Genomic DNA, 22,592 nt, shown 5'->3' on the forward strand with positions numbered 1-22,592 from the left:
CTACAAGGGAATTCCTATAAGACTGTCGGCTGATTTCTCAGAACCTTTTCTGGCCAGAAGGGATGGTGAAAATATTCAAAATGATGAAAAGTAAGGATGAACAGCCAAGATTATTCTACCCAACAAAGCTATCACTTAGAATCAAAGGAGAGATAAAGTTTTCCAATGAGAAAAAAAATAGCATAGTAAATCGCTACCAAACCAGTATTACAAATAATGTTAGCCTACCTTAAGAGAAAAAAGACAAAAAAATATGAAATAGCAATAAATACATATTAACAATTACTTTAAATGCAAATGGATCAAATGCTCCAATTAAAAGATATACAATGGTTGAATGGATAACAAGATCCTAAAATATGTTGTCAATAAGAGACTCACTTCAGATCAAAAGACACATGACAATAAAGGAATGGAAAAGGTATTTTATGAAAATGGTAATTTTAAAAAAATCATGGAGTAGCCATACTTACACCTGATAAAATACTTTAAAATAAAGTCTATAACCAGAAAAATAGAAGGACCCAGCAATTCCACTTCCAGGCATTTATCCCCTGCAGAAAGCAAAACACTGAATAGGAAAGACATATGTTTATTGCAGCATTATTTTAGTATATGTGCTGCTGAAGCGAGCACTACAGCATTATTTACAATAGCCAAGATATGAATGAAACCTGTGTCCATTAATAGATGAATGGATAAAGAAATTATGAATATATACAATGGAACATGATTGAGCCATAAAAGAGAATGAAATCTTATCTTCTGCAACCACATGGATGGATCTGGGTATTGTATTCAGAAAAATAAGACATGAGTTCACTTATATGTGGTACCTAAAAAAACAAATGAACAGACAGAACAGAAACTGTGTCTGACTGAATAGTCGACCATTTGGTCAACCAATTGACGAGTTGCTATGATGCACACTAACCATCAGGAGGCAGTAGGTAGCTTGCCGCTGGGGTCCAGCCGATTGGGACTGGGTGAGAGGGCTGGACACATCCTGTAGTCCTCCTGCCAGCCGGCCAACCTCCTGTGGTTCCTCCCCAGCCGACTGGCCCCCATTGGCCCTGATCGGCCCCAATTACCAGCCAAGCCGAGGGACCACAACTGTGGAAGAATTTGTGCACCCGACTTCTAGTAGTCAATAATACTGTAATAATTATATATGGTATCAGATAGGTACTAGATCTATCAGGTGATCACCTCATGGTTATATCTAATCATGTGTTGTACAAAATGATGTATATCAACTGTAATTGAAAAAAATTGATTTAAAAAGGAAAAATTAAAAAAGAAGTTAATTTTACTTTAATATGGGGATGAAACATTATCTCCTAGTGTAGTGGTCACAAATTGGTATTCTGTGGACCACTGGTGGTCTGTGAGGTCTGAAAGGTTGGTGACTGTTTTCCTACTGTAGGTGGTAGAATTGGAGAAAGAAATGAAGATTTATCCAATATTATTTAGAGGGCTCAAAGATAGTCTTAAAAATCTATTTTTCAATATTAATTATTGGTACTGTTATAATGCTCTACTAATTATTTAATAGAAAGGATTAAAGGGAAGACTAGATAATACAAGCATGCCATTTGTACTGCTTTGCTAATTTCACACTTCCCACTGATCACTGGGAGAAGGTACTGGACAAAGGCAATTTGGACACGTGCCCAGTAAGGTCTCAGTGTTATAGGAAGGTGCTTTCCCATCAATCACACTTGGGAACAGGTAATTGGCCAGAATAGGCATGGCCACTGCAGGTTAAATATAAAACCTGGATTATTTAAACCAGTGTTTCCCAAACTTCTCTCATGATGAGAATCACCTGGTGGAGTTGTTAAAACACAGATTCCTGAATCCCAACTAAGAAGTGCTAAACTAGAATTTTTGGGAACATATAGGTAAAATTGTATACTTAACTAGTGCTCTAAGACAGATTTTATATACAGAGCACTAAGTTAGGTATGCAATTTTACCTATATGTTCTCAAAAATTCTAGTTTAGCACTTCTTAGTTGGGATTCAGGAATCTGTGTTTTAACAACTCCACCAGGTGATTCTCATCATGAGAGAAGTTTGGGAAACACTGATTTAAACTTCTGAACAAAGGGAATTCACTTTGGCTCTCTTGGCTCTTGCCTCTCCCATTTGCCTGTGATTCCCGTTGCCGGGGCACACTCCCCAGCATTTTCCCATGTGGCTTGTGGCTTACAGCTATGTGGGATCCACACAATGGACAGAATCTGGACTGATTGTAATGGATTCAGCTCCAAAATGAAAGTGACACTTTGGGGTTCCCTTTTGGCTCTCCTGGAAATCCAGCAGCACCTTTCTTAGGACTGGGTGAAGGGCCATGAGAATTCATAATCCAAGAAATATAATTTCATGCCAATAAAACCTATTCATTTTTCTGCATGAATCTTAGAAAATTATTTTTCTATGGGGAAAGGGCAGAGGGTGGGGTGAGAACCTAGAGGAGGGGAGCAATGGAGAGAAAAAAAATGAATATTTGTAATAACATGAACAATAAAGATTTATTTTAAAAAATTATTTTTCTAAAAATATTTTAAGACTCCACTCCCATGATCAAAGGAGGAATTTGATACTCTGGTAAAACTTTTTTCTCTAGCACATCTTTTCTTTCCTTTTTTTTTTTTTTTTTTTAAAGAACTATGCTTTAGCTTTTTTATTTTTTAAAACTCACACAAACATGTTTTTATTATTGATTTTTAGAGAGAGAGGAAGCGTGAGAGACGGAAACATTGATGTGAGAGTATGCCTCCCATATGTGCCCCAACCAGAAATTAAACTGCAACCTAGATATGTGCCCTAACCATGAATTGAATCCAAAACATTTTGATTTATGGGATAACACTCCAACCAACTGAGCCACCTGGCCAGGGTTATTTTAGCTTTTTAACTAAACCATCAACCAGAAACCTTTTACATCAACCTTCTTAATCTATAAAAATGCCATGCAAACAAACTACAAAATATATCAATATAGAATGAAAATACCCAATTTATTTTATGTATTTTTATTTAATAAATAACTTCAGTAAACAGCATTGTAAAAAGTGAACTATTAAAATTAAAAGACACTTAAAATAAGAATGTGACCAGTATGAAACAAAATGGGCAACTCAAACAGTGAGGAGTAAATGTACAGTGGTCTGTTATACAGCACTAACTGAAAGTATGACTGGCACAGTGATAGCTGTTGCTTAAGCTAACTTCACATGTTCATTAAAAAGGCAACTTTACAGCTACTAATTAAAGTACTAATTAAAAAAGTCTTACCTCAAAATTGTAAATACGTTAAATGATTAAAAGTGGTGATAAAAAGCACCAGGCTTTAAACAAAATAACCCAAAAGTTACCAATTCAAAAAATACTATGTAAATTAAGGCCGTTAGGTAAATAATGGTAAATTAAGAACTTTTTTGCAGAAAAATTTCCAATATTTTTATCCAAGGCTTGAATTTATAGAGAGATTGCATGAAAATTCCAAGAATTAAGTAATTCTTAAAATGGCACACAGATTTTCAGGCTGTTTTTCCCCATCCTAACTGACATTTTCCCATGGCTTTTGTATATCAAACATTTCAAAAACTATTTTATACAACTAACTCCTAATATACTCGTTCATCTTGCAGATATGCCATTAATCATTCTAATAGGAAAATAGCAAAATAAATTTAAAATAATTTCTAAGCCAGTTAGTAAGATGACTTACTTTGGTTTTTCTTTTTATAACTGAAAACTGACATATCTGTAAAGTTAAAAGTCAGTTTGAATACTTGATTAAAAGAAACTCTCAGCATACTTACTACTTTAACTACTGTTCTTTCAATCATTCTAGAAATAGCACTTAGTCAAATAAGAGCTTGATTTCAATAGTCCAGGAAGAAAAGGTAAAAAAGGCACAATGTGACCTTAGCTGACAAGGATAACCATCCTGTCTCAAGTATTATGTCAGTCCCTGGCACTGATTATAATATTATTTTCAAAATAACAAAAAACATTTTTAATTATACATATTATATACATTTTCAAAACCTACATGAGTAAAATCCATGGAGACAATTCCCTAAAGCTACCTTCCTCTGTGACTATGAAACTCGCTATTTTGCATTCAATGTTGTAAAATTGGTATAGATAGTGCTCATTTTCCCTCATACTTCGGATTGACAACGGTTGTCACGGCACTCTTATAAATAGGATTTTCACCCTAAAAAAAAAAAAAAAAAAAAGAGAGAGAAAAATGATCAGTTACTCTACTAAAATCATGTAATATTACTTTATAAAACAATATAAGCTATTATATAAGGTCAATATAAGGTCATTTTCAGAAGTTGTTTCCATTTTATTGATAGAAATAACACATGAAAAATTTTTTTTAAGTACAAATAAAAGTTTATGCAAATATGTATAGTGAAAACTTTGCTCTATAGATCTAAAGGTATACCTAGGAACTCATATTATTTCATTCCTGAGTCCATTCTTTACTGGAGTTGACTGGAGAATATCCTCCATAGTAGAGAATGTGCTGTTATGGTTTCTTTTAGTAATTTTGAATGCCTTTTTAAAGAAAGAGTTAACTATTTTGCCACCAACAGCCCAATTCTTAACCCTTTATGGTGCACAGAGGTGCTTGATAATTAATACGAGTCCTTGCTTTAATTTTTGTGAGGAAGGGGAACTGTTCTCCTGAGGTTATTCCAAAAGTATTACTGATTTAGAGTTCTGAGGTAAGGTTTTCAGTGTCACTGATGGTGCTGAGCCTCCACCAAGTCACCAAATTTGCTTAGAATGTTAACAAACATGATTATCATTCTTCAGAAAATAGTTGTTATTCTTCAGTATTGTACTGGGGAAGTGTCTTAGTTTTATTGCAAAAGTATATTTTAATAAGGAGTAATGAAATTAAGTCTAGTAAACAAGTCGAAGTCATAAATACAAAAGATTTCTTAAGATCCAAAAATATGTTTAGTGATGTTTTAAGCAGAAAAACAACTAAGAAAAAAAAAAAAAAAGTAAAGGAAAAGGAAAACATTCATGATAGCCAGGGAAGCTCAGGTTAAGAAAAATAAAAAAGAAAATAATGTACAATCTCACACTACCATTTTCTTAAGAAAGTCTCATGCTATCTGGTACATTCAAATATCTGCTATAACAAGCATTCTTTTTTCTCCTGTTCTTATAAACTGAAGTAGACTTGAAAGCCAAGAAATACAGGCAAATAATTCTCTATCAGAAAATTACAACAGACACTTCACAATGGAGATAGGAATTGGAACCTCACAACTACATTCTTAACAAGTTATAAAGCACAAATAAGTTACATTTACCTTCCTATCTGCATGTAATATTACCCATTCTTTCAAATATGCTGGGAAGATAAATAACCATTTCCTTAAGTTTATCCTATATAATAAAAGCCTAATATGCTAAGTGTCCGGTCAACCAAAGTGTAATATGCTAATGATATGCTATGGCAACTCAACCACTTGCTATGACATGTACTGACCACTAGGGGGCAGACATTCTGACTGGTAGGTTAGCTTGCTGCTAGGGTCCAGTTGATCAGGACTGAGCAAGACAGGCCAGGCACTCCCTAGAGTCTCCCTGCAGTCCCTCCCGAGGCCCCAATTGTGCACTATAGTGGTGGTAGGGGGTGGGGAGTGTGTATCCATCAGGCTGGCCTGTAGCCTCTCGCAATCAGGGACCCCTCAGGGGATGTTGGAGAGCAGGTTTTGGCCCAATCCCACAGGCCAGGCTGAGGGATCCCACTGGTGCACTGGAACTCTAGTTTAAAATAAGTGCATTAGGTAAGTCTAATATTTAATACTTAAGAATTGTAAAGGAGATACAAAAACAAAACAAAACAAAACAATGCAGGAAACAAAAAACAAAAGAGGAAAAAACACTTGTTGTTACTGATGAGCTCAAAATGCAATTTATATAGCAGATCTTACCTCTGGAGAACAGTGTGCCTTTTCATATATACAAACATTTATATTTATTATTTCAAAGTCCACTCAAACAAAAATTCAACATGCAAGGTTAGAGGTAAACTGAAACTAATCTACATTAGGCATCATTTTAAATGGAGGTAAACTAAAATAATTCATATTAGTTTTCATTGTTCAGAATGCAACCCCACCACTATCTCAACAAAAATACAAAGCCTATTTAAGTCAAAAGAATAGGATTATATTCAGTAAAATTTCGTCTTTGTGCGCATTCTAGAATAGCTGACAAGAACAGCTACAGAATCACCCCTATAAAATATATTAGATTTACAATGCACACTGTGGACGATTAGGAATGCATTTACATTAACACCAGAGGAGGGCAAACGAGTCAATTTTTGAAATCACCTTAACAATTATAAAGTTAATAATTTGATTTTTCTAATGTCCCTACATGAGTCTTATGTGTTAAAATAATTAAAGTGGCTGCCCATTATCCAAAATACATTAATAACATAATAGATTAGCAAAATTTGGTCCCATATCAGAAACGTTCTTTATAAGCCTTGACTTATTTTAATTTTTATTATTTATTTCTACTTTAACTTTTATTGAGAAAGTTCAAAATAATTTACCACCTCACACTACCATTCTGTTTGTCTGTCTGGATTTCACTAATGAATAAAGACATTTTACTTTTGCTTCTTGAATTATCCAAAAATGCTTATCTTTGTTGAAAAAAAATAACATATTAGCCAAAAATTAAGTTAGCAATACAGACATTAAGTTTCACTAATACTGGTAATTTTCTTCAAAGTACAATTTAATATACAGCAAAGGTGAAAATTTCACCTTTAAGTAGGACATATAGAATTTTCTCTTCTATGAGAAGTAATCATATGAAATTATCAATATTTGACAGTTTTTGACCTAACACAAGAAAGGAAGAAGGAAGGAAGGGAGGGAAGAAGTTAAGCAAAATAACTTTCTGGAAAGTATTAGATAAGAAAAACAGTGACAATTCTCAGACTAATATGAAAACAGACCAATGTATCCATATATGAATCTGACTATAATTTGCTGGCATCAAATTTAACTTTGTCATTTCAAAAGTTTTAAAATCTGCTTTGAAATAAAAGGAAAATCAGACCAGTAATGGTTTCTATTATTGATACTTCCTTTATGTTTTTTTAAACATTTCTATATTAATATCTTACTTATTATTATTTTATAAGAAAAACTACTGTTGGTTTCAATGTACTAAAGTGCTTTCCCCATTACTATGTTTGCCCAACACAGTAGTGTTACCCTAAGTTACAACAAATGTCAAAAAGCTTAATAATTCTAAAAAAAAAAAAAAAAAAAAGCTTAATAATTCTCTACAAAGAGTGATCTATCTCTTCTTAACCAGGAAATAGTCTCCTGAAGAATATGTGATTGCTACCAGTACAATGTAGTGGATACCATGAGCTGGACCCCAAATACCTGGGTTTGAATCTCAGCTCTCCCACTAACCAGATATAAACCTGGGTCAAGTTACCTAATCCTTTTTGTGCCTTACGTTTTCTCACATGTGAAATAAAAAAAGATGGGAAAGGAAAAAAGATTTCTGAATAACCAGTCAGGAGAATCTGTTCTAATCACAATGCTTTTATCACAGAGTTTTATGTTAGAAGCATTTCATGAAAATTCAGATATAAGGAAGAATCCTGTCCACTACTGACAAGAGTTGATTAATTTGTCATCCAGGTATAACATAGACTCATAAAAATAACTGGCCCTAGCTTAGAGGATAAGCAAACCTTATCCTATCTAAGAGTAATATGCAAATTAACCGCCACTCCATCACAAAAGATGGTGGCGCCCAGTCCTCTCACTCTCAGCCCTGCTGAAGTCCTCCAGTTCTAAGAGAACAGACCTGCTTGGCCATCGCTGCAGTGATCTGGGAGGGGGCAAGTGGGCCCTGCAAACAGCAGGCCTAAGTCGTCAGTAGGACATCCCCTAAGGTCCTGGATTAGAGAGGTGCAGGTTGGGCTGAGGCCCCCTCCCCCTCTGTGCATGAATTTCATTCTCTGGGTCTCTAGTTATAACTATAAAAATATCTAAGTTTTAATTAAAACTGTGATAGGATTTTTTCTCTTACAAGTCTTTGTTAGTTTTTATTTTTAAAGTTCAATATTAGATTTAAATATTAGACTCATTCAAAAATTATATATATATATGACATATAAATAGAAGGTCTTCTGGTTACTAATAGAATTTCAATTTACAATCAAGAATAAAGAATCTCAAAATAGTTCTAGAACCAAAAATGTTATGCCCGGTTATATCCATTTTTTTCTATTTTCCAATTGAGATATCACATTCATTTTTTACTATTTTACCTAAAACATGCATATGATAAATAATCATTTCCAAACTATTGGTCTGTAATGAGGGTTATAACTGACATGCTGCTATCATATCAGTTAAAAACAATAACATTACACAACAGACATTATTACTGACTCCTTGTTAAAAATATGAAAAACTAAAGCACTAGAAAGTGAGGGACTCAAAGCACTAGAAAGTGAGGGACTCACAGCTATTCTACTTAGTGGAAGAGCTGGGATTTCACCCTAGTCAGTCTGACCACAAAGCACATTCTCTTTTCACAACACAGCTGCTGCTTCTAGCCCATTTTTTAAAACCCTTCTAAATACTAACTCTAAATTAATACACACACACACACACAAAGCCATAGTATAGTCATATAAATAAAGCCAGACTTTAAAAAAAAAAATAGCAATAGTGATAAAGGACACACAGTGCAATCAAAAAGAATAAAAGTTCACATGCAAAGACAGAAAATGAAAGAAAATACGAACGGCAACTTAGAGACCAGCTTTATGTCCATAGTTTGGATTCTTGAAATTATTAATAGGACTCTTGTAAATCGGATTTTCTTGCTAAAGTAAAAGAAATAGTTTCTAATGATTTCATCAGAAAAAAAAAAAAAAATGACAAGTGTAGTTTTTAAATACTATAAAGGAAAATTTTTACTATTTTACTAACTTTACTATTTTTATACTTCTGAAATTATTTTTTTTAAACCCCAGCAAATTGTACTATAATGCAAATGACTAAAGTCCATTTATAATTTAAAAATACTGAAAATTGTCATAGCCTTCCTTCACCAAAAGACAAATACACACAAGTGCCAACATCTGGCCATCCCACCTCTGACTTCAAATTTCAAAGCCAACGCTAGCACAAACTTTCAGCCACTAACAGCTTTCAAAAGGTTTTATAAAGCAAGGTTTATTGAGTCATAATTCACTAGGGTAAATTTATCTCTTTTAAAGTACAGGTTCATTAATTCTCAAATGCATAAACATACCCACAATTAAGGTCATCCCAAGAAGATGACCCCCATTTCAACCCAGATCTGCTCTCTGCCCTATAGTTTTGCCTTTTCCAGAATGTCATATAAATAGAATCATACAGTATATAGCCTTGAGTCTGGCTGCTTTCTACTTAAGGTTCTTTGTTGAAAAAAAAAAAAGAGAGAGAGAGAGAAAGAGAGGGGAAGGGGGGGAGAGAGGAAAATCTTTCCATTGTATAAGATTCTAATTTACATGAGATTAAAAAGGCAGAATAAATTTAAGACCAAAATTTTAAGGAAGTAAAAATAATGACCACAGTAACCAGAAGATACATTCGTACAGTATTTTATTTTAATGGAATATATTTAAGATGTTTTGCTTCTTCACTAAATGTAAGTTCTCTGAATAATGAACTTACAGAGGAATAAAACACTTAGTGAGGGCTTTAATAATCAGTTTTAGATTTAATTAACAAGTCTCAGAAGTATTACTCTTACTTTATCACTGACCTTACTTTATCACTGCAACTTACCGTGTCCCATTTGGCATTCATCTTTTCCTTTTCAAATTTGGCAAATTCCCTTCTGTCGTGAATTATCATTAAAAGTTTCCAAATCAGCAGCAATGCAAGACCAATCAGAACAATTCCAGCAACCACACCAGCTACAATTGGGATGATGTCTGGACCAGTGGGACACTCTATAAAATATGAAGAAAAGACTGAGTATACGAGGGATTAATGTGTGCAGAATAAAGCCGAAACTACAAAGAACAGGGCAGTCACATATAAAAAGATGCAGATTATTACAAGAATCTATAAAAAAAAAAAAAGACTCTAGAACTAAGGAGTTGCCAAGGCCCCAGATTACATGATTAATAAACAACAAATCATTATGTATATCTGTGTGTTATATAGAAATTTATTTTTACATAATAGAAATTGAATTTTAGAACAGTATCCTCTCAATATCTTAAAAGTCATAAATCCAACAAAATATATGCAACTTTGCATTTGCTAATCATTAATAAACACTGGTGAAAGAAATTAATCTATGTTCATGGATAAGAAGACACAACACTGTTAAAATACCAATTTTCCTCTAACTTGATCAAAGCAACCCCAATCAAAATTCTGGCAGTACTTATATAGATACTAGAGGCCCAGTGCATGAAATTCATACACTCAGGGGAAGAGAGGGAGCCCTCATGGGATATATGACAGCTTAGCGCTGCCATGGAGGTGCCATTGAACTCACCAGTCATGAGCCCAGCTTCTGGCTGAGCAATGCTTCCCCTACAGGAGCACAGGTCTCTTTGCATATTAGCCTTTTATTATATAGGACTACAGACCCAGTGCATGAATTGGTGGACAGGCAGGGTCTGACCGGCCCACACAGACTGGAGCTGATCCTGCTCAGCAGGCCGGGGTGGAAGTTGATAGAGGCAGGGCCAGCCAGGAGGAGGGGCCTCAGGTGGCTGACTGGTCCCTGCGTCAAACTCCTGGTTGAACTCCCAGTAGAGGGGACAATTTGCATATTAGCCTTTTATTATATAGGCTCTAAAATTTACAAAAAAGGCAGAGAACTAGGAAAATATTACAAAAACACTTGTTAATTCTAGAGCCTATTTTATAGATTCTTTGGGATAATCTACATTCACTTTTGGAAAAGAACGAAGTTGGACAACTCACAATACCAGACTTCAAGAGTAGTATAAAGTGACAATAATTGAGACAGTATAATATTAGCTAAAAGACAGTTGCATCGATTACTGAAATATAGTCAGAAATAAGCCCACACACCTAAAGTTATCTCATTTTTAACAAAGGTTAAGAAAGGTTAGTCTTTTCTACAAATGGTGCTAGAACTACTGGAGATTCATATGCAAAAAAACTGAAACCTCACTCCATAAACTAAGATTAACTAAAAAAAGGGGTATAGACCAAAACAAAAAAGCAAAGCTATAAAACTTCTAGAAGAAAACACAGGAGAAAAGTCCTTATGAACTTAAGTTCTCAGATTAAATAACAAAAGCAAGATATATAAAAGAAAAACTTGGTAAACTATAGTTCAATTAAAAGTAAAGCTTCTGTTTAAAAAACAAACAAAACAAACCTGTTAAACAAAATGAGAAGACAAGAGGGAAAGACTGGGAGACACTACTATAAAACACAAATATGAAAAGTCAAGATAGTACAGGCTTTTAAAACCAGTTTGGGTCTTCCTTATAAACATATACATAACATATATCTCCCAAATCCATTTCTAATACTTATCCAAGAGAAATGAAAACTTACATTCCCACAAAAAAACCAAAGATATTTTTTGTGTATAGAAATACCAAAAAATACTTTATCTTCTGAGAAACTGAACAAACTCATACTTTATAATATCCCTTAACAAATTATCTTTTTCAGTGTCCCTAACTATTTCAAGTTCAAAGTTAGATATCATCAATAACGAGATAACGCTTACTGAATACCTACTAAATGCCCTAAGTGATGAGCATTGCACCAATATGGATTATTGCACTTAATCTTCAAACTCTTCACTCATAAAACTTAAAACTTGCCTTCTCTTTTCCTCATTTCTTATATAGTTAATACTCTTTTAAACTTTGAGATAAAAAAATGTCACAACATAAACTAAAATAATAAAGGTAGAAGCCATTCCTGGATTTTAGAGAGATTGCCAATAAGCCTACGTAGTAAAAACAAGACATAAAAGGAAACAAAATGAATTTTGAAATGATCAGATTTCTACCTGGAGTCTCTACAACGTGTACGATGGCCTCATTGTTCCCATTCACTGAATATGTGAAATAGAACCAGCAATCGTCAACATCCTTCTCCTTACAGTGGGACAGGGGATCCACCTGGCCTGGCTGGGGCAATTTGTCCCGACTTTCAACCTTGGTAATGTTAAAATGGGAACATTCCTGTGCACATGTGTCTTTCTTTTCTCCTTTATTGAAGGCTCTGCACTGAACACATTCTCTGTCAAAACACAAATTGTTACATTTAACCTTTATTATTTAAAATATTTGCTTAAAGATTATTTTGTGAGCTAGACTCAAAATCTGACCAAATTAAACTAAGAGCTATGAAAGATTTGAATAAATTAAGAGGCATATGACATTTCTCAATGAGCAACTAAATATAATTTCCCAAGTGAAACTATAATTACAGTTCAAAGTAAAATCCCAAAAAAGAAATAAAATAGTAAAATAAAACTAGCCCTATCAGATATTAAGTATATAACATAAAACCAAAGGAACTTAAACTATGTGTTGTTGATACAATAACAGTTCTTCAAGGGCAAAACCTTCAATTATGCTAAGTCAAAAGATGCTAATTAAGCAACTGGTATTGCTAATTCATCAACAGTCACCACATAGATTTGATTATATAGCAAATTCAGCAAATTAACAGTACCACCCTTAGATGACACATTTCAACATCATGTGACGAACACTAGCAATTGAGAAAGAATATTTAAGATTTAAAGGCAGGCTTCTGTGTGGCAGAAACTTTATTTACAGTGTAAGTTACTATAGGTACTGTTCTGGATTTTGGAGTAATAGTGTAACAAACAGTAAATATCAACTATTTCAAGTAATCAGGAATACTTACTTATGCTCAGCACAGACACCAAGGCAGGTCTGACACATCTCACAAGTTGGCCCTTGAAACTTGGGGTCCGTGCATTTACAGGCACCGCACTCACACACGCCCCGGCCATTGCAGATCTGTCCGTTTGTGGCCATGCATGAAGTTGTGTCCAGAGAGCAGTCACATGCACTGCCCGTGTAGTTAGGATTGCATTCACATACACGACACTTGCAAACACCATTTCCTGAAATTAAAAATATAATTTCTCTTAACAATGGTAAAACATAAAAATCAGAGAATTGATTTAAAAGCAAAAATAAGCAATAATGCCCAAGAAAGTTTATGTAAAAGATGAACTGATTCTCAATGCTGTCCTTTTTTATTTATTCACCAAGCATACTTGAACTTTTTTATTATATTAGATGGTGATCACATTTTATAACCATTTTTCATAACCCCTTTCTCACCTCCACAAATTAAGCCATTGGATCTATCACAGTTGAAATTATCACACTCGCAGAATTTGCCAGAATAAATTTCGTTTGTATTATCCCTCTTCCTACAAACACATTGTCCACAGACACACTCTCCATTGTTACTACAGATTTCTGAACTGTTTTCTTTCCTGCAATAGGCATCCATATCTTCACTGTTAACTTCATCTGTGCTACATTCACAATGTCTGCCAACACGTCCCTCATTGCACCTAAAGAAAGAGTCCAAAATTTTAATTACGTAAAACAAATAACAAAACAAGTTAAGCTGTGAGAAACAATGGGAGAGGAAATAAGACTATGAACAACATCTTTAAGTTATAATTATATTATATTATATTACATATGCACACATACCAGCCATTCAAGTTCAGATGCAGGGTCTAGGAAAAACCCTTTCTTCAAGAGAGTAACCATTTTAACTAAGATGAAAATATAATCTAGCAATAAACAGGTGAATAAAACATTTAGGAACAGGATAAATTTATTTTTAAAGGATATATTTTCAAACTGTTAATCTAAAAAAGTACAATAAATACACTATAAAAGTATATGGAAATTGAAGAAAAACACTGAGCTTATCACTTGAACATACTGTTTAAAAATAAATATATCCTATGGGTCCAGACTTTTTGGACACACTGTATATTTTTAAAACACCTAATGCTTACAGACACTAAATACACTAATTCTGTATCTAGTAAATATAAAGGGAAGGAAGGGAAAACATTTTCAAGGTAATTTTTTTAGTTAAAGAATTATTTTACTAAAAATAGGTCTATATGTCTCACGATATGTACATGAAAAATAAAAAATTTAACATTTTAATTGCTATTTAAAATTGAGTTAATAACTGATGATTAAATAAATTTATTTTTCCCCCCTCATGATTAAAACCCTTATGAGCCCATTTGGAGCTGACTTTAATGAAAATACTCTCCCTTCCTCCTATGACTTTTTTAGAGTATTTTAATTTTAACTTTTAATTAAAAAGTAACCTGAGTGTAAAAATAAATTTTAAAATATGATTAGAGTTAATTTGATTCTTTTTAAAAAATATATATTTTATTGATTTTTTACATCGAGGAAGAGAGAGAGATAGAGAGCTAGAAACATTGATGAGAGAGAAACATCGACCAGCTGCCTCCTGTACACCCCCTACTGGGGATGTGCCCGCAACGAAGGTACATGCCCTTGATCGGAATCGAATCAGGAACCCTTCAGTCCGCAGACCAACACTCTATCCACTGAGCCAAACCGGTTTCGACTGATTCTAAGTTCTGAAATACTGTTTTCTCTTTAATTTTGCAAACTGTAACCTTTCATTTACTTATTTTTTTTTTATACACAATGATGGTTTGATGCATGTGCCCTGACCAGGGCCGGGGATTGAGCCTGCAACTTAGGTAGTATATGCCTTTGATAAGAATCAAACCTGGGACCCTTCAGTCCATAGGCTGATGCTCTATCCACTGTACCAAACCAACTAGGGCCAAATGTATTCATTTTAAAAAAATTATTCCAACAATACAGAAGTATACTATGTCGTTCATATGTGAATATCCTTTACTGCTTCCTAATTCCATTTCCCAGATAAAATCACCATTATAACTTTGGTATATTTTTCCAAAACATCTTTATAAACATATTTATATAAGCTTATTTAGCTCTAGAAAACTCAGATTGCTATTATAGGAGAGGAAATCCAAATGCTACCTTAACAGTTTGTTTTAAATATACCTTGGATGGCTATAAAAGCTTTTATTTTAAAGAGTAGTCTTAAGAAAAAAGACAAGGAAGAACTTTCTATAAATAGTATACACAAGATCATAAAACTAATCTTGTGATAAGCAACAGTAATTAAAACAAAACATTTATTTGTTCCATATAGAGAGATTTTTTTTTCTGGTTGTCCCAAAACATAGCTTGTCTATATGTTTCCAACACAATCAACACTTCTCCAATCACTTGCAGCTTACCTGCAAGCTCCACACTCAAATGTTCCATTCCCTTCGTGACACTTTGGACTGCTAGGAATGCCTTCACTTTGGCAGTCACACTCACAGATGAACTGAAGAATAATCTCTACTTCTTCAGTGAATCCCAGAGGTTTAATTTTAATGGTTTCAGAATTCTTATTTGGACATTTATTTGAAGTTATACTAATTTCAAATTGAACCTTAAAGGAAAAAAAACAAGATTAAGTTTTAAGTTAACAACTAAGCAATTTGAATCTACTAAAAATATTTTAAAGAGCTCTCCATTTCTTTTATTCTCAAATTATAAACTTGATTGCTTATATAAAACAACAATATTTTTTTTCCTTTTCTTCAGAAAATGTTTATACAACCTACCTCATCTCCAATGGAAATATTGGAGCATTTTCTTCCATTTTCCCCTGTTCCATTCACCCCATTTTTGCAGTAAGATTTATAACTTATTGTTACTCCTTCTGGCAATTTGCTGTTTTCCAATATTACTTCTGAGGAAAGGGACTAAAGCAAAGACTAATTACACATAGGAAAGGCAAACAAAATGCTACTATAAGTTGAATGCATAAGACCAATGGGTCCATTAAGAAAACAGTATCCTATATAATAAAAGCCTAATATGCTAAGTGTCCGGTCATCCATTCGATCAATCAAACCCTAATACACTATTGATATGCTAAGGCTGCTCAACCACTCATTATGATGTGCACTGACCAACAAGGGACAGTTGACTGGTTGACCAGTCGCTCATACGTGTACTGACCATCACGGGGAAGATACTCCAACTGGCAGGTTAACTTGTTGCTGGGTCCTGCTGATCGCTGATCGGTCTGAGCAAGATGGGCCAGACACGCCTAGAGCCCACTCATGGTCCCTCCCAAGCTCGCCAACCTCCTACCTCCCTCCTCAGCCTTTATCGTGCCTGGGGGGGGGGGGGGGGAGGAGAAATCCCTTGGCCTGGCCTGTGCCCCCTTGCAATCTGGGACCACTCCGTAGATGTTGGAGAGCCAATTTCGGCCCAATCCCACAGGTAAGTCTGAGGGACCCCCACTGGTGCATGAATCTTTGCACCGGGTCTCTAGGCATTTAAATAAAATGTTTGAAGCCAAATCCTGGGTGCCTAGAAAACACAGAACCTAGAGAAATAAAATCTAATTAATAAGAACCAATTCTTCAAAATAATGCATATGACTGAAAAGTAAGAGTATTTGTGCTTTAATAACTAAAATGTTAATAATCATATAGCACAGAAGCCTGATACCCTGTTTCCCCGAAAATAAGACAGTGTCTTATATTAATTTTTGTTCCCAAAGATGCGCTAGATCTTATTTTCAGGGGATGTCTTATTTTTCCATGCGCTAGGTCTTATTTTTGGAGGATGTCTTATTTTCGGGGAAACACGGTATTAATTATGAGGACTCCTAAGAACTCAGAACCAAAATTTTCTTTCCCCATTGCCAATATGACCCTATGATTTCATCTAACATGGGACTAAGGTAAACAATCTACTACATGTGAGAATAAATTTCCTTAGAAATGATGGTAGCTCTGGAAAAAAACACACAAAAAAAAACAACCACAAATGCACACACAAAAACACAAAAGAACTACAACAAACAAAAAACACCAATACTAGCTCTAAAGTAAGAAGGATTCAAACCAGTGATTTTTTAGAATGTGAGAATGCTTAGGACAAATGCAAAAGATTGCAGCAACAAGGTATAGCTTGTACACAGTCCTGCAAGGATGGGAATTTATGCTATTAAGGTGAACTATAGACATGAAACCACTAGAATCTTGAAAATGTTTGTAAAAACCTCTCTTTTTGAGTAGGTCATCCTAAAACATTTTCGGAACCCCTGACATGAACTAAAAATATATATTTTAAAAATACCTAAAATTCAACTTGTCAAGGAAAGGAGATAATGTATATAGCACACAGTGGTTACAGTAATGTTACAAATACCTTCAGATTACTTAAATGATCATTAAGTATTGATTATTAATCACTTTAAGTAATCTGAAGGCATTTGTAACCAATACTTAATGAGTATCACTAAAGGTACTCTGATTAAGCTATAGACAAAGCAAAGAATTCCTTTTTAATTTCAATATAACTTCCTCCCGTGTGTGGGGGGAAAAATCTTATAAATCCTTTAAAATAGTTGTCATATATATTTAAGTTTTTACATATATTTTATAGTACATGCACATCTTGAGAATAGAAAACTATATTGCTTAAATATATGGCAAGAAAAAAATTGGCAAAAATACAATGCATCAAAATAGGTAAACCTATAAAGGATTCTTGGGAAGGAAAAAGAAGACTGAGGCAATCCTATAAATCTAAATGTGAGTTATATTTCCCATTTGCTTTCCAATAAGACTATTAACTTAATGACTTCAAATGAATACTTAAGACATTTTCACCACATGCCTTCATCATATTTTTGCTTTGTTTAGACCAGGGGTCCTCAAACTTTTTAAAGTGGGGGCCAGATCACGGTCCCTCAGAGAGCTGGAGGGCAGGACTATATGAACTACTAATTCCTAATGTAACACCTCGGCTGCGCTCACTGCCCAAAAAACCTGGCGGGCCGGATCAGACTCCTCTGCGGGCCGCATGTGGCCCGCGGGCCGTAGTTTGAAGACCCCTGGTTTAGACTATATAAATAACTAGAGGCTCAGTGCATGACAAGTATATACTGGGGAGTGGGGGAAGGGTCCCTCAGGCCAGCCTGCATCCTCTCACAGTCTAGGGGCCCTTGGAGGATGTCCCTGAGACAGGCTTCCGGCTGTACTGCGCTCTCCCTGTGGAAACACATTGACCACTAGGGGCAGCTCTTGCATTGAGTGTCTGCCCGCAGGTAGTCAGTGTGCATCATAGCAACTGGTTGTTACGCCATTCAGTCTATTTTGGATATTAGCCTTTTATTATATAGGACTAGAAGCCTAGTGTACAAAATTCATGCACTAGAGGGGAGAGGGTGTCCCTTAGCCTAGCCTGCACCCTCTACAATCTGGGCCTAAACCAGCAGTCGGATATGCCTCTCACAATCCAGGACTGCTGGCTCCCAACTGGCTCACCTGCCTGATTGCCCCTAACTGCTTCTGCCTGCCAGCCTGATCATCCCCTAACTACTCCCCTGCCAGCCTGATCGATGCCTAACTGTTCCCCTAACTGTTCCCCTGCTGGCCCGATTGCTACCAACTGCCCTCCCCCGCTGGCCCGGTAAGCCCCAACAGTCCACCCCTGCCAGCCCAGTAGCCCCCAACTGCCCTCCCTTGCCTGCCTGATCGCCCTTAACTTCCCTTCCCTGCTGTCCTGGTCGCCCTTAACTGCCCACCCCTGCCAGTCCAGGCTCCCCCAACTGCCCTTGCCTACAGACCTGGTTTCCCCAAAATGCCCTCCCCTGCCAGTCTGGTCACCCCTAACTGTCCTCCCCTGCAGGCCTGATCACCCCCAACTGCCCACCCCTGCTGACCTGATTGCCCACAACTGCCAGCCATCTTGTGTATTGAAGTGATGGTCAATTTGCATATTACTTCTTTATTAGAAAGGATTTGGAGGCCCGGTGAACAAAATTTGCTCATGGGGTGCAGGGGGAGTGGGCTGGTTTCCCAGCCCAGCCTGCACCCTCTCCAATCTGGGGCTCCTCAAGGAATGTCCAGTGGGATCAGACCTAAATGGGCAATCCGACATCCTTTCTACAATCCAGGACTGCTGGCTCCTAACCACTCACCTGCCTACCTTCCTGATTGCCCCTAATGGCTTCTGCCTGCCAGCCTGATCACTCCTCTAACCACACTGCTGCCAGCCTGATCGACGCCTAACTGCTCCCCTGCCAGCCCGATGGCCCTAAACTGTACCCCCTGCTGGCCTGGTCACCCCTAACTGCCCTTTTCTGCAAGCTGGTCGCCCTCAAATGCCCTCCATTACTGTCCTGGTCACCCCTAACTGACTTCCCTTGCCAGCCTAGTTGCCCCTAACTGTCCTCCCTTGCCAACCTGGTTGCCTCCAACTGCCCTCCCCTGCAGGCCTGATTGGCCCCAACTGCCCTACCCTCCCAGCCATCTTGTGGTGACCATCTTATGATGTTTACATGGGGGTGGCCATCTTGCGTGTTGGAGTGATGGTCAACTTGCATATTACCTCTTTATTATATAGGGCAATACTTTTTTAAGAGAATGTGAGATTTTCCTCCAGATATACAGAATTTGAATTTTATGTTGTCCTCTGGTTTTGCTATATTGTGTAAGAAGGGAGTTTTATTTCTTTAAGCACAGTCCTCTCAACAGGGTACTGTTCAAATAGACTGTATTTAAAATGTACTTACATTGTATGCATCAATGATCAACTGAATTACATTGCTGGAATTTGCAGATAATGTTCCTACTGCTGACTTAGGAATCAAATTTTTCAGTTCCTGCAATTAAAAGATAAGCATATAAAATGCAAATATAGCAATTCAATAGATAAGTTAGTACTGAATACTTAATTTTAAATACCAGTGCCTAAATAACCTGTTCTAGAAGTTTGATGTTCTTTTAATCTCACATATATATTTACCTTGTAAACAGGCTGAAATTCTTCAGTAACTGCAAAAATTGTCTGAATGTTATTTTCACTTAATTTCTGGACAAGGTGAGCAATGGAAGGATAATCCTAAGAAATTAAATAATAAAATTTAATATGTAATTACAACCAATCAATACATTTTTAAGTCATTTTTGAAAATCAAATTGCATATATAACTGGATCACTCACAGAAGACGGCTTGAAATAACACAAGCAGTGTGTTGAAGTGGATGGTGTCATGTGTTTCTACTCTTTTCTATTTATGTATGAATTAAAATTTCCATAATAAAAAGGTTTTATAAAGCAATATTATCTATGAATATTAAATGCCAGAACAAATAAACTAAGGAATTTCCAGTAATTAAGAATTGTATTATCTGTCACTTAAGAAAAAGACCAAGATTCACCAATGTTTAAATTTCTTCCAGACTAAATAATTGGCCAATCTTTATTTTTAACAGGAGCAGGGTACCCATTTGTAAAACTCACATGTAAATAAGATAAGGAATATTAAGACTATATTGTTTGTTTATAAATAATATCAAATTTGCTAACAAATGATGCATACAAGTGAAAAGAGAAGCAGCCATTGTCCAGGCATGAAGTAAATGTGTCTAAGTAGCTCTCTTCACCCTACTGAGACCCTTCTCTAAGTGCAAGTAAGCAAGCACAAAGCCACATCTATAGAAACAGCAATACTAGCTTTCCTGCATATTAGGTCAGGACCCATAATTACCAAATAACAAAATCCAAACCCTTATGGACATAGAGAGGCCACATAGTAAACCTGACAAGTTTAGGGGAGGCCTACATGGTGGCCTTACAAACTCAGAGACCTAAAGTACCGTAATCACCTAGGATGTCTGAAATTAAAGCCTTTTAATTACAAGCAGTTTATGGCGGGCAGTCATGTCCTAGGCGGTATCTTCTCTGACAAAGGTCAATCTTTACCTTAACTGAGCCTATTGTTTTTTTTCATCTATGATAACATATCTTTGGAATGTCTAAGTAATTTTCCTTTTTCTGGACCCCTCAAAGCAATAGGTACTGCTCTGTGGAGACCACAAATCCCCTCAATGTTATTGCGTTAAGTGTTGACTATTAACTATTCTATATCCACCTAAGTAAAAGAAGTGTGAGTCTATCATTTTACCTTTTATCCAATCCCAGAGGTTTCCTGCTTGCTTTCTCCCACTTTCCTAATCTATCACCAGTGGATTTCATGTAACCTACTTAAATCTCCTCTTTTGACTGTAATGCTTAAAATAAGGTACAAAACTGCCATTCTCCAGAGCATAATCTCAATCTGTTGAGACTTTGCTTCCTATCAATTGTTGACAGTTTGGCCCAAATAAAATTCACAAAAATTATCCACAGGTTTGAATGTTTCTTCTGTTAACACTCTGAAAAACCCACAAGCCTGTCACCCACTCTTTTCTTAGTATTAAACACTAAAATCAACATGATTCCACTCAATGTGTAAGGAATTAAGCACTTACATAATAATGGCTCATTGTGTACATATCATTTTCCAGGTGACACTGTCCATCATTTGGTAAAACAATGCCACCAAGTTTCCCATCTCCAGCAAAGTGAAACCCAGCATCGGTAGAAAATACCAGCAGCCGTGTAACATTTCTCCAGCCAATCAATGACTTAAAAAGAAAAGGATTAAAATTCAAAATACTACTCACAATAATTCATATATGCTGCCATTGTATTTTTAAGCTTATTCTGTATTTTCTTTACCTTCTCTTTGCACAATGCTAAAACCATTCTAATAAAGAGGGAATATGCAAATTGACAGTCACACCATAAAATGGCTGCACCCACAGTGGAGGCAGGAATTTCATAACACAAGATGGATGCGCTCACAGCAGAAGCAGGGATCCCATAACACAAGATGGCTGCACCCACAGCAGAGTCTGAGTTCCCATAACGAGCTTTAAGGAGCCATCAGCAAGGACCTGAGGCTTCCTGGCATTGGGCCAGGCAGGGAATCCGAAGCTGTGCCTCACACCAAGCAGGGCTTGACAGATGACCCTAGGCCACACCCCCCACCCCAACACTGGGTCTCGATCTGGCCCAATGGAGGTGGGGCCAGCCGGGTTTGGGTCTTGTGCAATTTCAAGGCACATGTGGGTGGGTAGCGACTTGACTGTGGTTCCATGGCATGCCCCAGACTGACAGGAGAAAGATTTTCATATACATTTCACTAATTTTCTTTCATCTCTGACACTTCTATTATAGAGAAAGGGCAAATAGCAATATTAAAATATTTCCTCTAATTAATCCCCTTTTAATATGCATGAATTTTGTGCACCAGGTTATGGGGACTCGGCCTCTGCCATACAGCCATCTTGTGTTATGGAAACCCTATCTCTGCTGTGGGTGCCACCATCTTTGTGATGGTTTGATGGTCAATTTGCATATTCCCTCTTTATTAATCACAAAGATGGTGGCACCCACAGCAGAGATAGGGTTTCCATAACACAAGATGGCTGTATGGCAGAGGCCGAGTCCCCATAACCAGCCTTAAGGAGCCATCAGTAGGGACCTGAGCCTATGCCCCCTGC

The 22,592-nt window shown here is 36.1% G+C and overlaps 1 protein-coding gene across 1 annotated transcript in view; it reads right to left on the minus strand.

Annotated features, from left to right (window-relative positions):
- Nucleotides 1-3,024: 3,024 nt before the first annotated feature.
- The window catches only part of ITGB1 (integrin subunit beta 1), a 56,347-nt gene continuing 36,779 nt past the window's right edge, over nt 3,025-22,592 (minus strand). The window contains exons 7-16 of the mRNA XM_084875924.1: nt 21,516-21,671; nt 20,008-20,103; nt 19,775-19,864; nt 15,801-15,941; nt 15,426-15,625; nt 13,420-13,658; nt 12,974-13,196; nt 12,105-12,337; nt 9,875-10,041; nt 3,025-4,233 (exon numbers count right to left, since the gene is read on the minus strand). Coding sequence (XP_084732050.1) covers nt 4,168-4,233; nt 9,875-10,041; nt 12,105-12,337; nt 12,974-13,196; nt 13,420-13,658; nt 15,426-15,625; nt 15,801-15,941; nt 19,775-19,864; nt 20,008-20,103; nt 21,516-21,671 — 1,611 coding nt within the window. The 3' untranslated portion in view covers nt 3,025-4,167. The remainder of the gene's footprint in view (nt 4,234-9,874; nt 10,042-12,104; nt 12,338-12,973; nt 13,197-13,419; nt 13,659-15,425; nt 15,626-15,800; nt 15,942-19,774; nt 19,865-20,007; nt 20,104-21,515; nt 21,672-22,592) is intronic.

Source organism: Pipistrellus hanaki, assembly GCF_964339955.1.
Source record: "Pipistrellus hanaki genome assembly, chromosome: 1".
NCBI classification, from domain to species: domain Eukaryota; kingdom Metazoa; phylum Chordata; class Mammalia; order Chiroptera; family Vespertilionidae; genus Pipistrellus; species Pipistrellus hanaki.